This window comes from Hippocampus guttulatus, chromosome 7, assembly GCF_054856545.1.
Source record: "Hippocampus guttulatus isolate MCC_2025c chromosome 7, RoL_Hgut_1.0, whole genome shotgun sequence".
In the NCBI taxonomy this organism is placed as follows: Eukaryota; Metazoa; Chordata; class Actinopteri; order Syngnathiformes; family Syngnathidae; genus Hippocampus; species Hippocampus guttulatus.
In genome coordinates this window covers 7,968,850-7,982,726 of record NC_141267.1, presented here as the reverse complement: position 1 = coordinate 7,982,726, position 13,877 = coordinate 7,968,850, and the positions used below count along the sequence as shown (strand labels likewise).

Here is a 13,877-nt window from a genome sequence, read left to right as displayed (position 1 = left end):
AAAGCAGTCAGCTTCCTGCTCACTCCAAAGGTGTGCTGCTGTGCTGCACCAAGTTTACATTGTGCCCAGTTGGTTTAGTTTCGCCAAGGCTGTTTACCTCTGCTTGTGTATGTCCCGCAAGCTGCGCACCGGACACGCGGACTTAGAGACACAAATACATTTGTCAGTGTTTGTATGCACTGTGACATTTTCGCCGTAGAGACAGAAAGAAACGTGATACCGCAGCAGTTTATATGACCGAGTATTCGGATGAGAAAAAAAGGTAACTCAGGGTAAGGTAACTTTGGGTTTTGAACAACCCGCACAGGAGCATAATTGGGTTTTTGCACATGCGTACATGGCCTTTGAAAACCCGAATACTGCCAATATTCAGGTTTTGAAAGACATATTGACGACAGGTTAACACAGTCATTGGTTCTCAATAATTTAAATCGTTGATCAGGGGGCGACAGGGCTTCACACTGGGTGACTTCAGCGTAGCGCAATGTCCGTGTTGCAACGATTACAAGACACGCTGTTCAATTTGCATGTTAGTTTGGGATGCTCCCACACTTTGGCCATCCGCCCACGGCATCGAGTGAATAGCTTCGCTTCCGCCTTTCTACCGGACGTCAGCGCACTGTGTCACGTTTCCGTTCGCTTGCAGGTTTGCTTGTCAACGTGAGGCGCAAAATGCAAATGTTGACTTGCAAATTGCGATGCCAACCCACGTATTTTGAGCCTGGAGTACAGTACACTGAAAACCTGCTATTTACAGGTGATGGAGATTAGGCCAGGCTGGCAATAGAGAAGAAAATCCACCGCTACATGACAACTGCAGAAAAGGGGTTGTAATTGCCCATAGCTGCCACATGATGGCGGCAAAGCACTTTCCCCCCCTCCCAGTAGCAGTGCAGTATTTGTTTCAGGGCTCCCCGACGGCCGCCATTGACGCTATGATGAACCTCATCTTTAGCCTCTGTGTCTTTTCAATTTCACTTAGATAGTTTACAGTCTTGTCAGTCGGTAACGGAAGCCAAGTGAGGTCGGCAGAGCGGCAGAATAAGGATTTAAAAACGCCAAGAAAGTGTCTTTATTGAATCTAACGAAGAACTTGACACTTTTTACTGCAGTAGGAGCAGAGGGTGGCCAGCTTTTGCTTGTAATCGCCGGATGTTGCTACGTCACAGCCGCCCTTGCCCAGGTGGATAAATGGCGCCGTTTCATTCAAGAAAAGCACCGAGCACCATGGATTAGTTTATCTTCAATTCTCTTGCAGCCGCTCGATTCCCCATGGTCCTCCGTGAAACTGATAGCTTGCAGTTTCTGCTTCGTAAGTGTGTCTCTCTTTTCGGGATGTTGTTTTGCACAATTGCACGTAATGGCACCCGGCGTACTGTCCTCAGTTACGTCCGCCTTTTCGCTATACAAGCAACATGTCGGCACAACATCAGTCAGTCAAGCGGTCTCCTCATCGAAGTCACAGCATTTACCGATTTTGGAACTCGATGCATACGCAGGATGACTCGCATTTTGGAGAAAATGTAAGACTTTTATGTGCGTCTTATGGTCGTGAAAATACGGTAACTGGATAATAATTGTGTATTCCATCATCTCGGAATATTGCAGTGTATGTGAATGCTGGGACACATAAGAAGATTATGTTTATCGTTGCCCCGTCGTGTTGATGCTGCTCACCTGAATGCGACACTTGGCCTCCACCAGCTGCAGTTTGGTCTGTGCCAGTTCCAGTTCCATCTGCCTGAGCTGCTCCTTCAGTCCGTCCTTCTCCTCGTCCAACGGTTCGGAGCTTGCGTTGTCACCGCCCGGAGACGACACTTGCAGGCACCCAAGGGTGCTGAAAAGATCTCGACAGTGCTCGCAACCGCTGACTTTACTCTGTACAGAAACGCGCACACACACAGGTGAGAGGGGAACTAAATAATGCCGGATGATAGGTTCTTGCGGGAAAGTATCTGGAATGTGAAATCCCTCAAGAAATGATCATTTTTCACATTGACTTGATTTGCCCTGCCGACAGTTTTCCCATATTTAATCAGGACTTTTATAAAAGGAGTCGATGTAGGTAAGGATGTTTGTGTTGCGTTACATGCTGACACCATAAACAATGACGAAAAGGAAACTTGACGAAAAGTATATCTCTACGTGTGTATTTAAATTGCGGCTCTGTCAGGAAAACAACAACTAACTTGCATTTGGTGCCTTGTGAATGAAAAGAATCTCACCCTGACAATGTCCAGCTCCTCTTTTGTTGCTGCCTGCTGCTTTTCCAGCCTGGTGCTAAGCTGGGAACAGATCTGACACACAGACCAACATGTTTAGATAACAGATGAGACTTGATGCGTTGAAATACGGTTTCCTTGAAATACGATACGGTGACGATGCTACGACTGTCTGAGTCAAACGTGTCCAGAAAGTGACTTAAGCGATCCAAGGTTTTAGCTGGAGAACAAAACCATTTCGGACCTGTTTGTACTCCGCTATGATGGCTGTGGTTTTCTTGATCTCCACCTCGGCTTTTTCCAGCTCCCTCCGGAAAACTTCCTTAAGCTGATGGTGTCAACAATAGACAAGGAGATAAAAATCATACACAGAAATATAACTGCAGAAAATAATGCTCTGTTGAAATGACAGATGGGAGAAGAAAATACTGTGAATAACAATCGATCTTTACGTCTCAATAACGGTCCCGCCAAGAGTAGAATTTCATCATTGTCTTTGTCGACATAAACGATGGAAGATTTACGAGCCAATGTATCAAGCACAACAGCATAATCTAATTGGCCTCGAATAAACTGCATTCAAAGTTCTTCATACCGATGACACAGTTCAGTTTTTATCTTTGACCTTTGCTCACGTAATTAATCTCAATAAGAAAAACAAAGAAACACCTCACTGCGCGATGCAGTGAATTAACTTCAAAATGACCTTTACCGTCATTCTTGTTTGTGGCTTAGAAAGAAAGTCAGCGGAAGTGAATCTTGAGTTGACTAATCCTTTTCATAAGAATCCAAACACAAGAACATTCAAGTGACTTTCAGTCGAAAGATTGTACACCACAGGAAGGCAGATACAAGCTTCACAAAAATGTCCTAAAAAGTGTGTGTATAGAGACGATGATGATGAGGACAAGCAGTGGTATTGGAAGAGCATTCTATTGTCACGCCTGTCACGATATGTTGTTGGCACAGAGAACCAGCTATACCTCCACATTATTTGGAGAAAATAAATAATTTCTCACCAATAAGTAAAACTGGATACTGTAATTTCACATGATGATCTCTCACAAACTCACCGGCGACTTTGCTTCTTTGCGACGCAGTGTACAGCCATGCAAAAAAATAGGAGACCATCCTTGTTTCTTCAGTTTCCTCTTCATTTTCAATGTCTAGCCCAACTAAAGGTACATTTGCTTGGACTACTATATTAATGACAACAAAAATAATTCCTCAGAGTTGAATTCCAGAGCTCATTGAGACATTTTCGGAAGGTTTTCTGGATAACAAATCAAAGTCCTTATTTGAATAGAGACGGCATTCCATGTTTACCCCTGGGTAGGTTCGTCACGAGATACACTATTAGTGTGGCACCAGACATTAAAATGAAATCGAAGAAAACATGGCGGTCTCACCCTATTTTCCATGGCTGTAAAAATCATAACAGATGGGCCACACAGACAGAATGTCAGAGGAAACAGAAAACCGCGACCAAATTATGAGCGTTAGCACTACCCATGACACTTGGTGTTCAAAGCAATTGTCACTGTCTCAGAGGCTGACACTAACTTGCCACTCATCCAGTATCCGACAGTTATCTAAATGTGCAAAATCTCAACAGATGTGTGAACGTGCACGGCGGACATGGCAACGCCCATCTTTGGGGAGCTCCGTCTGAAAGCGGATGAATGCTGGCGATACTGCACTTCCTCTGATGTGCTAGTTCTGCGGAAAGGCATAGTGAGAGGGGGCCCCGTTACCTGAGCAGTCTCCTCCTCCTGTCGTCTCTTCTCCTCCTCCGTCTCCACCAGACGCTGCTTTGTGCTGAGCAACTCTTTGTTCAGAACATCGGCCTTGTCTTCTGCCTGAATGCACACAAACGTACAGCCAAGGTGTACTACGCGACAGACGTGCATCTTATTCCGCCACATTACACAGCCACCTTGTCGTAGCCAAAATTGAGGGATGTTAAATAGTACTCAGATGTTGTGAGTCGGTTATGGATGGGAACAGAAAACCTGTTCTCCTTGAGAACCGGTTCCCAGAGATCTAATTCCTTGGAGTTTGGCGATTTTGCAAATGATTCCCTTATCGATTCTAGTCGGAATGAATGACGTCACCGCGCATATTGTAAGTAACATGCGGGGTGACGCTATTTACTAGCGTGGCTACCAAGACACATGGCGCTTATGCTCGAATGATGGGTTACATTTTGCAACAAAGGATAACAAGAGGGAACCTTGAAATATTTGCAAAGTCGATATTTCGTCTGAGGCAGGAACCACGGCCGAGACACAAAGGCATTTGAACACACAGCATGAGATAACTTAATGAAGGTCACACTTTTGATCTGCTGCAGAGCGCTCAACTCATCGGCAGTGACAACCTAATCATGCCTCTCATGAAAATACTTCAGCTAACTGTGTTACTGTCATTTCAACCTTATTGTAGCACCTGCTGCGTGGCGCGAAACAAGAGTCTGACCGGCTCAGAGGTTGGAAGTACTCGCTCCACTTTGGTGCCAGCTACTCTGTTCACGAGTGACGAAAGAATGCAACGGCGGATCAACGGGTGGATCGGTACAGTGTCTGCAGTGATGCATATCCATTGTTGTGAAGATGGAGCTTAGTAGATTTACATTTCTTTCCTCACCTATGTTCGCAAAAGAACAAGATTCCGGATACAAGCATCCGAAATGAATTTCATCCGCTTAGTGCCTGGCCGGGCTCTCCCTTAGAGATTGGGTGAGAAGCTCGGTCATCCGGGAGGGGCTCAGAGTAGAGCCGCTGCATCTCCACGCTGAGAGGAATTGGATGAGGTGGCTCAGGCATCTGATAGGAAGCGTCCTGGACGCCTCCTTTGTGAGGTGTTGCGGGCGCATCCCACAGGGAGGAGCCAGCGGAGACGACTTAGGACATGCTGGAGGGACAAACTCTCCCAGCTCGCTTGGGAACGTTTCGGGACCCTCCCCAAAAGAGTTGGAGGAAGTGGCTGGGGAGAGGAAGGTCTGGACTTTCCTGCTAAAGCTGCTGCCCCCGTTACTCAACCCAGGATAAGCGCAAGTAAATGGATGTCTATATGATCAACTTGGAACGCTTCTTGTGAAAGATGACATCTTCGAATTCTAATTACCTGGTCAAGGTCATTCCTGAGGGCAATCTTACTGGTGACCAGTTCGTGGGCCAAGTCGTCATTCTCCTGTTCGAGCCGCATACTGGCCTCTTGAAGACGGCGGTTCTCCCTCTGTAAACACAAACATATACTCAATGACCCATAAACAGATGAGAAGGGGCCTCTTGTAATATTGACAAAAACATGTCATATTCCTCAATTTCCTTCTTTTACATGCCTTTCGCTCATTGCCATTTTTTTTAAAAAACATCCTCCTAAAGTAAAATTCATATGAAAAATAGCGTGACTATTGTAGGAGCCCATCACTGGAATCTCATGACTGCCTTAAAAAGTCTTTCACATGACGCCGTTGATTTAATAATGACACAGCCACGTGATACGGAAAACTTTATACAACAGCAATCTCGTTTGCCTTGAGTTTAGAACTTAGATCTGAACATACAAAGTGCACGTATATATGAATACTGAGCTTGGATGAGGTACATTCCTTGCATACTTTTATCTAATGAGACCATCGCTTTGTGGAAGAAAGAGAGGTAGTTTGAATGTCATTCTTGTTATCCAATTTGGTACTTCCTGCCAGTAACAAGTTTAATTAGAATAATTACAGTGAGGTCCTGTTGGTAGATTCTACTGCTGAAAATGCCCATGAATGACGTTTTTATCTCTTCAAATCCCTTGCGATGTTTACACTTCCTCTGACCTTGGGGAAATCGACACAATAGCCTCAAATCACATTGATGTCCCCAAGTTATATGATAGTTTGTGTTATCTTTTCACAATAAATCCTTAGAGGGAGCAGAAAGATCTTACCACGCTCTGCAATCCAGAGTCTTGCTATCAAGGTGGCAGCACCACAAACTAAACTTCAACACATGATCCACATGATAGGCGTTTCCCTTCTCTCGCCAGCAACTTCCAGCCTCTCCCTCTCTACTCCAACTTTTGTCACTCTTATGAAGCAAGATAAGCGAAATAAAATGACACGACGCAACAACAAGATGACAGTTACTAAACCACAGAACAATGGTAGCAAGGTATGCCCCCTCAAAACCTGCGGTCGTCACCAAAAGGAACTTACTTCTTGGCCCTATACAGCCTCTCGATTGATGGAAGAGGAAACGACTGTAGCTCAGCTTCTTATCAAAAGTAAACGTTTCCTTCCTTCTTTTCAAAAGCAGCAACTTATAGTTTCGACTGCAACTCGGTTATGTGCGCCGCTCATGTATTCAACAATACTCTATGGATTCATAATACCGAGTACAAAAGAAAGCGAAGGTTTTTGGCGTCATTATATTATGACTTTTGATTAGATTTTATCTCAGTAAGCACATTCTACTTGAACAGAAAATAGCGGCATGAGAACATAACTAAGTTACTTTCACCAAATGTCGCAATGAATTGAATTGGCGCTTAAAATGACTGATTTGGAAGAAACCAAACAATAAAACTGTCCCGTAAAGCTGAACAAGTGAGACCACGTGCCACAGCATTTTCAGTGTCTGAATCTTCAAAAACCTTTTTAAGGGCAGCGAATCTCTGACAGAACCAAGAATAGATATGAGAGATGTTTAACGGTGATAGAAGTCACATTTCGAGCCTGAATAATGCAAAATAGAAAGCAGGACATGAGGAAGGCGCATCCACAGAATTCTAATCTCAGCAAGGATGCTAAATATAACTTTAACACTTGAAAAGTAACGGTAGAGAAGCTTGTGAGAACAATGTCCAAACAGTGTTTCAATACGAGAGACAGCAACGTATTCAACGTATCCGCTATACATCATCAAATTTGATTTGTACAGCACATTTCACATGGCGAGCATAAAACTTAATGTGCTTTAAGATCAAACGTTTCAGTGTGAAAAAGCAAGATGACGATACATTTAAAAAGCCGATCAGCACCTTCAGCTGATTTTGAATGTATGTTGAAATATAAGATACACTGAGCCGAAAAGTGTGTGTGTGTGCGCGCGTGTTTGTACCTGGTATCGGTCAATGGGGTCCTCTTGTTGGAGCTGGCTCTCTCTCAGCGTCTGATATTCTTTCTCAAATTTCTTAAGCTTCTTGGTTGGAACCTAAAAACACAAAACGCACAATTAATACACTGTGCACACTCAAGAGTCAGCGCTTTGTGAGACAAAGCAGGGGTTATTTAATTTGGAAGCGAATGGTCAAACACTACAAGTTCATTCATATTGTGTACACCAATCAGTCAGTCAATATTTGATCTTTGAAGAACGATAGGTCAACGCATCGTCATAATATTCACAATGATAGCTTCTGTTACTTACATCACAGGAACTAGATCCTAAACAAAGTTATTTGCAGAATGGGTAAAAAAAAGCGTCTAAGAAAAGGTGCAAACCTCTCAGTGTTGTGTAAAATGTGAAGAAATAAAAGCAGAATACAAATATTTGCAAATCCCTTTTCAACCTCTACAATACAATACAACCGCAGATACTACGAAGACAGTATATTGGTGTTCAAACTGATCAATGTTATTATTATTATTATTATTATTATTATTATAATTTTTTGCAAATGTTTACTCATTTTGAATTTGTTGCCTGGAACACGTTCGGAAAAACCTGGGACAGGAGCTAGGTTTAGCACTGCGTTGAATGACCATGCCTTTTAACAGCAGTCAATAAGCGTTAAACGGCAAGGTCAAGCAACCCGAGGACACGAAATGTTGAAGCTTTGTCGTGGAATTCTTTCCCATTCTCGCTTGGTGTACAATGTCAGTTGCTCTGCAGTCCGGGGTCTCCTTTGTCAGATTTTGTGCTTCATAATGCGGCACACATTTTCAATGGCAGACAGGTCTGAATTGCTGGCAGGCCATTCTAAGGCCATTCTCGTAACCGCACTCTTGTACGACAAAGCCAATCTGTTGTAACACTTGCAGAATGTGGCTTGGCATTGTCTTGCTGGAATAAACAGAGACATCACTGTAAAAGGCAGCTTATTTTGGCTTAATATACCTTTCAGCGTGTTTTCACGGGTGTGCAAGTTACCTGTGCCACGGGCATTAACACACAGATGAAGTTTATTTATTTATTTTTTTAACTTTGCGCTGAAAACAATCCAGTTGTTTCTTCTGGTGTTTGGCCCTGGGGACACAACATCCTTGATTTCCAAAACAATTTGAAATGTGGGCTCGTCAGACCACAGCACTCTTTTTTGCTTTGGTCCAGCCCGACTCAGATAAGATCGGGTAAAGAGAAGCCGGTGGCATTTTTGGGTGTTCTTGATTTGTGACTTTCACTTTGCTTTTATGAAGCATTCTGAACCCAAGTGGCAATAATCTTTACATAAGGATGCCAGTTTTTAATGCAGTGCCACCTGGTGGGCTCAAAGGTCACGGGCATTCAATGTTGGTTTTCGGCTTAGCCATTTACGTGCGGGAATTTCTTCAGATTCTCAGAATAAAAAAAAAAAAAGATATTCAGCATCACAGATGTTGAAATCCCTAAAGTCTTTGCAATTGTAAATTGAAAAATTTTGTTCTTATATTGTCAGGCTATTTGCTCATGCAGATATTTACAAAGTGGTCAACCTTGCCCCATCCTTGCTTGTGATCAACGGAGCCTTTCAGGGGTGCTCTCTTTTCTCCCAAATCATGACACTCACCTGGTTCCAATTAACCTGTTCAACTGTGGAATGTTCCAAACAGGCGTTTGATGAGCATTCCTCAACTTTGCTCGTCTTTTGTTGCATAGTAGCTTTTTTAGAAGATGTTTCCAGTGAGAATATTTGGAAAAATCCCCAATAATCCATCACTTTGATTATTCAAGATCTTCGGAGTGCATCCAAGTGAATATAGGTAAAAAAGAAAGCACTTGCTAATCATTGTATTCTGCTTTTATTAACGTTTTACATAAGATCCCAACTTCATTGGAATCGGGTTTCTTAATTAACACGATTAAGAGTTGATAATGTGAATTTAACAGCAATAAATAGTATTGGAACAGAATCTTCAGTCTGCAACCAGTAATAAGAAACCATAACGTGTCACTCCTTGATGCCAATAAAAACAAATAATATTCTGAAACAAACTAACTGTCACCCCGAACAGTGGCTGTTGCTTCTGACAACGTTGTGGTATTGTGGTTCGTGTTGCGCAGCGTCTAGTTTTCACTGTTGCAAAATCAACGGAAACCATTCAGGATAATGTGAGAATAAAGCATGCATATAATAGTTAAGTTCCAGACAAGATTGTTTCATATATGACAGTGCGTTTTTTTCTAGCCATTAGTATTTGAAACTTTTTGACCATTTTTGTGCTGAAAACACAAGCCACTACCTTCCTTTGTCAGTACCAAACTCGACTAAGAACTTCCCCCAGTGTTCAGTTAAGATACAGAGTATGGTGACCTAAAAAGCAGAATTTTGCCTTCAAATGGATTCCAAATTATGATCATCCCTGAAATAATGAAAACAAATGATTGACTTCCAAGTTGTCTGAAGAAAATGCAAATGATTCATTAATTGAGCTGTTTTAAGTAAATCAGCTGAAAGAAAAAGATGCGATGACACTCAAGACTCACGATATTGAGCTGTTTCTGTGCGTGTCTGTTCCAAGCGGGCGGTAATTTGATCTCCCCTGCGTGGAAACAACATCGCCATAGTGCCAACTGTTACATTTGGGGATTGTGGTCATGTGTTCTTCCTCTGTGATGCAGAGTTGTGTCTTGTTTGTGTTATAAAGCCCAGCAACATAGCAAGAAGACACCGAGTCGAACCTCCAAAAACAGTCTCGCTTTGAACCAGCTTGGATGTTGCTGTGCTAAGTCTGCACGTTGCGCCCAGAGACCACAATTTCTGACGACAAACAGACAACAAAGTAAGACCAAATTCTAAGACCAACTGTTTCCCATGTCCTGAACTGTGGATTGGCCCGTTATCCTTTAAAAGTAACTACCGTATTGGCCCGAATATAAGACGGTATATTTTGCATTGAAATAAGACTGAAAAAGTGAAGGTCGTCTTATATTCGGGGTCTAGACATTGTACCCAATCACGACGCTATATGGCGCCAGATATCATTGAAGCGAATTCTGAACTTGACTCCCCAGGCCAAAGTGAACCCCTGTCAAAGCAAAAATAGCAGTAGCACGAAGAAAAAAAAATAGCAGTAAGAAAGAAAAGAGAAGAAAATAAAATAGCAAGCGGTAACAGAAAATGGAGAAACGTAGCGACAATCTGGAGAAAAGTGGGTCAAAGATCGGCCAGGTTAACCGGCAGCTGAGGAGAAGTTATTGTGTAAACTTCAAGATTCTTTTTCTCTCAAATATATTGTTATAATCATATGTTTCAGATGTACTGTAATTATTTTCTGTATACAAATTAATTTGGTGTTCAAAAAGTCTTTTGAAACTTGAGTCTTTAAAAAGAGGGGGTCTTCTGATAATCAGGGCCATCTTATATTCGGGCCAATACGATATGAAGACATGAATATCCATTCATCCGTCCACTTTCTAATCCGTTTATCCTCACGAGGGCGGCGGGCACGTTTGGAGCCTATTCCAGCTGTCCTCGGGCAGTAGGCGAGGGACAGGCTGAACCGGTTCCCAGCCAATCACAGGGCACACACAGATGAACAACCATCCACGCTCACACTCACACCAAGGGACAATTTAGAGTGTTTCATTAACCTGCCACGCATGTTTTTGGAATGTGGGCGGGAACAGGAATACCCGGAGAAAACCCACGCAGAACATGCAAACTCCATACAGGAAGGCCGGATCAGGAATAAAACCATGCACCTCTGCACTGTGAGGCCATTGTGGTAACCGGTCGACCACCGGGCCACATATGAACATGACATTATGTACAGGACAAACATTTTTCTTACAGATAAGAGAATATGGGCCCACTTTGTGAACCCTATGAGACTAAAAGGCAGCATTGTATGTGCAGGTTGGCTAGAAATATTGACCATAGGAACACAATGAGGACAGATTAACACTGTTACCCTGTCTGTTGATGACACTAACACATGTAGGAAAGTAAATCACATATTGGGCCTCTTGAGTTCCTAAAAATAAGCTTCAGTCAGGAAATTAAAAATATAAGTTCATTTGGCAAATCGGACCACAGAGCAAAGGTATTAATGCAATGCATCCCTTTCTTGGGATTCTGGTTTATGGTAGACTTCATACCTCAAGTTTCACAAAATTGCATTATGATTGAAGCAGCTATTACACAAGCATTTGACAAGGCCATCCCAGGGCTTTCTAGGACAGCCGCCCCCCCCCCCCCCCATTTTCAGTACAGTAATAAATACCTTCAACATTTTAACAGACCACCCAGCAATTACAGACACATTTCCCAAGCTGCTCATAAAAAATGAGAAACGATGCCAAAACTCAAACATAGCACTTTCACCTGTGCACAAGACATGTTATTGTAAGACCGAGACGCACCCGCAAGGCAACAATGTGCTTGGGGGCGGGGGGCGGCAAATGCGTAATTGGCTTGATTAAAAAATCAACATCGTAATACTTACGGCCCCCTTCATCCGCATATTTATGGCAGTTGCAAAAATGACAACTATCACTCAACGCCATGATGCCATCTGCGTCAATCATCGAGACAAAACAAGGAAGCGACATCCGTTGCCAGGATTGCTCAAAACAAAAGTGAAGTTGCCGCAACACAATGTCACTACGGAGCAGTCCCAGATTGATGCTGTGGAGAACCCTTTTGAGTGAATCACGTTTCAAACTGGCCCTTGACAGGGTAAGCATCTGCTGCTCTTAAACCTACCAGCTATCATCTTAAACAACAGAAAAATATGGTAACAAACTTCTTGTTTCCCTTAAAGAAGAGCGTCTACTCTTTCTTTTGGTGGGTTCAGGCCTTAGAATAAACTGTCGCAGAACACGATAATCTGCGCGTCTTGAAAGATCAGTCAAAAAGCACAAAAACGGCTTGCAATCCAGGAGACTCGAATGAGTTCATCAAGCATACCCTTGACTTCTTGACTGTTTCTCACTTAAAATGTGTCACCAGGTGAAAATGCTGCACACAGTGGGAGGTCCCAGTTGAGAGGCAGGATGAAGACAGAACACGAGTTCACTCAAAGGGCTGACAAACACGCCCCTTTTCCACCGCAGAACCGAGGCGGCTTGCCGTGGCTCGATTCACAAATGACACATTTCCACTGGCAGGTGGAACCAGATACTGGCAGGTATTATTTATGCTGCCTGGTTTGCTGGGGTTCCAAGCTTGCTAAATGGATGGATACCATATCCTGTAGGATACGTAAGGCATCAATTGAGCAAATGTGGAGTTGATTCTTCAGTTTAACATTTGATGATCGATTGATAGAAATGACACAAATAACACACAGGAGAATGTTTTCTTACGCTGTTGCTTTGTTGCTGCGCCCTTTCTTGTTTGCAGCCACGTGTAAACAATTAAAGGGTGACTTGTTCTCCTTCATTGTTGTTGTTAGGGTGTCTGTCTGACTGATTCATTGTGGTGTGTTTTTCATAGTTTCTCATGACTACTGAAGCGGTGCAACTTTGAAGTGGGGGAAACAGACCGCCCAAAAAGAGGAGCAAGTGGAGCCTAGTACAGCCATTCAATAGAAAAGTGACAATGAAGATTGTCACAAACTTTTTGTGGAAGAAACTACAGCATCTTTACACATCAATATAATAAGGTCTGCATAGGATGACTGTTCTAGCCACGTGGAAGTGTCATTACTAATTTGTATAGATGACATCCTAAAACCAGAAATAATTGGGGGGGGGGGGGGGGGGAAGATGCAGTCCAGATGCAGTCAATCCAACCATCAACAAAACACACTACAAAGCATGACCAAGCAAATGAAAAAGCACCCACTGAGGAAAAAAGAAATCTACTTTTAGGAGAATCTGCATGGTCGGTTTCAATGGACATTGCCCCAAAACGTTTTTATTTAATATGAATGTATGTCATGGATATAATGTGATGGTGTATAACTGCACTGCCCACTGAGAACTGTAAGCAAAATATTAACACGTCAGTAGTGAAATACACAGACGCACACACACACACGCACACACACACACACACAATCGCGCGCGCATGCGCACATACGCACACACGCATGCACTTTCTTCAAAGCTAGCATTATCAAATACTGTACGGGATCGCATAAATGTGTCGGTGTACTTAACTTTGTAGCCAATAACTATGAAGCGTATGGAGCGATTGTTTGAATATTTTCCAATGTGTTAGAATTCCAGATAGATCCATACTCCCCCCTTCAATTGCACGATGGTTGCTGTATGACTCCTCATTAAAAAAAATTATGCCGATGCCAACATTTTCTTCCTTGAAGTCAAGTCAAGCTTTGTTGTCAAATATGGTCTATGTGCAACATACAGCACAAATGAAGTTACTTCCCTCTCTCAACTACAGTGCAAACATGCGGTGCATTGAAACACACACAGCTAAAAATAAGGGCAGCAAACTGAACTGCATAAAAATAAAGAAATATATCAATATAAACACATAAAAACAATAAATAGCAAA

The 13,877-nt window shown here is 42.8% G+C and overlaps 1 protein-coding gene across 2 annotated transcripts in view; it reads right to left on the bottom strand.

Moving 5' to 3' along the window:
• Window positions 1–13,877, bottom strand: part of rabgap1l (RAB GTPase activating protein 1-like) — a 120,497-nt gene that overhangs the window by 2,814 nt on the left and 103,806 nt on the right. For both annotated transcript variants that reach the window (XM_086115163.1, XM_086115164.1), the window contains 6 exons: window positions 7,334–7,426; window positions 5,349–5,459; window positions 3,977–4,081; window positions 2,467–2,550; window positions 2,226–2,297; window positions 1,678–1,878 (listed from right to left, as the gene is read on the bottom strand). In XM_086115163.1, the coding sequence (XP_085971289.1) occupies window positions 1,678–1,878; window positions 2,226–2,297; window positions 2,467–2,550; window positions 3,977–4,081; window positions 5,349–5,459; window positions 7,334–7,426 (666 nt within the window). The remainder of the gene's footprint in view (window positions 1–1,677; window positions 1,879–2,225; window positions 2,298–2,466; window positions 2,551–3,976; window positions 4,082–5,348; window positions 5,460–7,333; window positions 7,427–13,877) is intronic.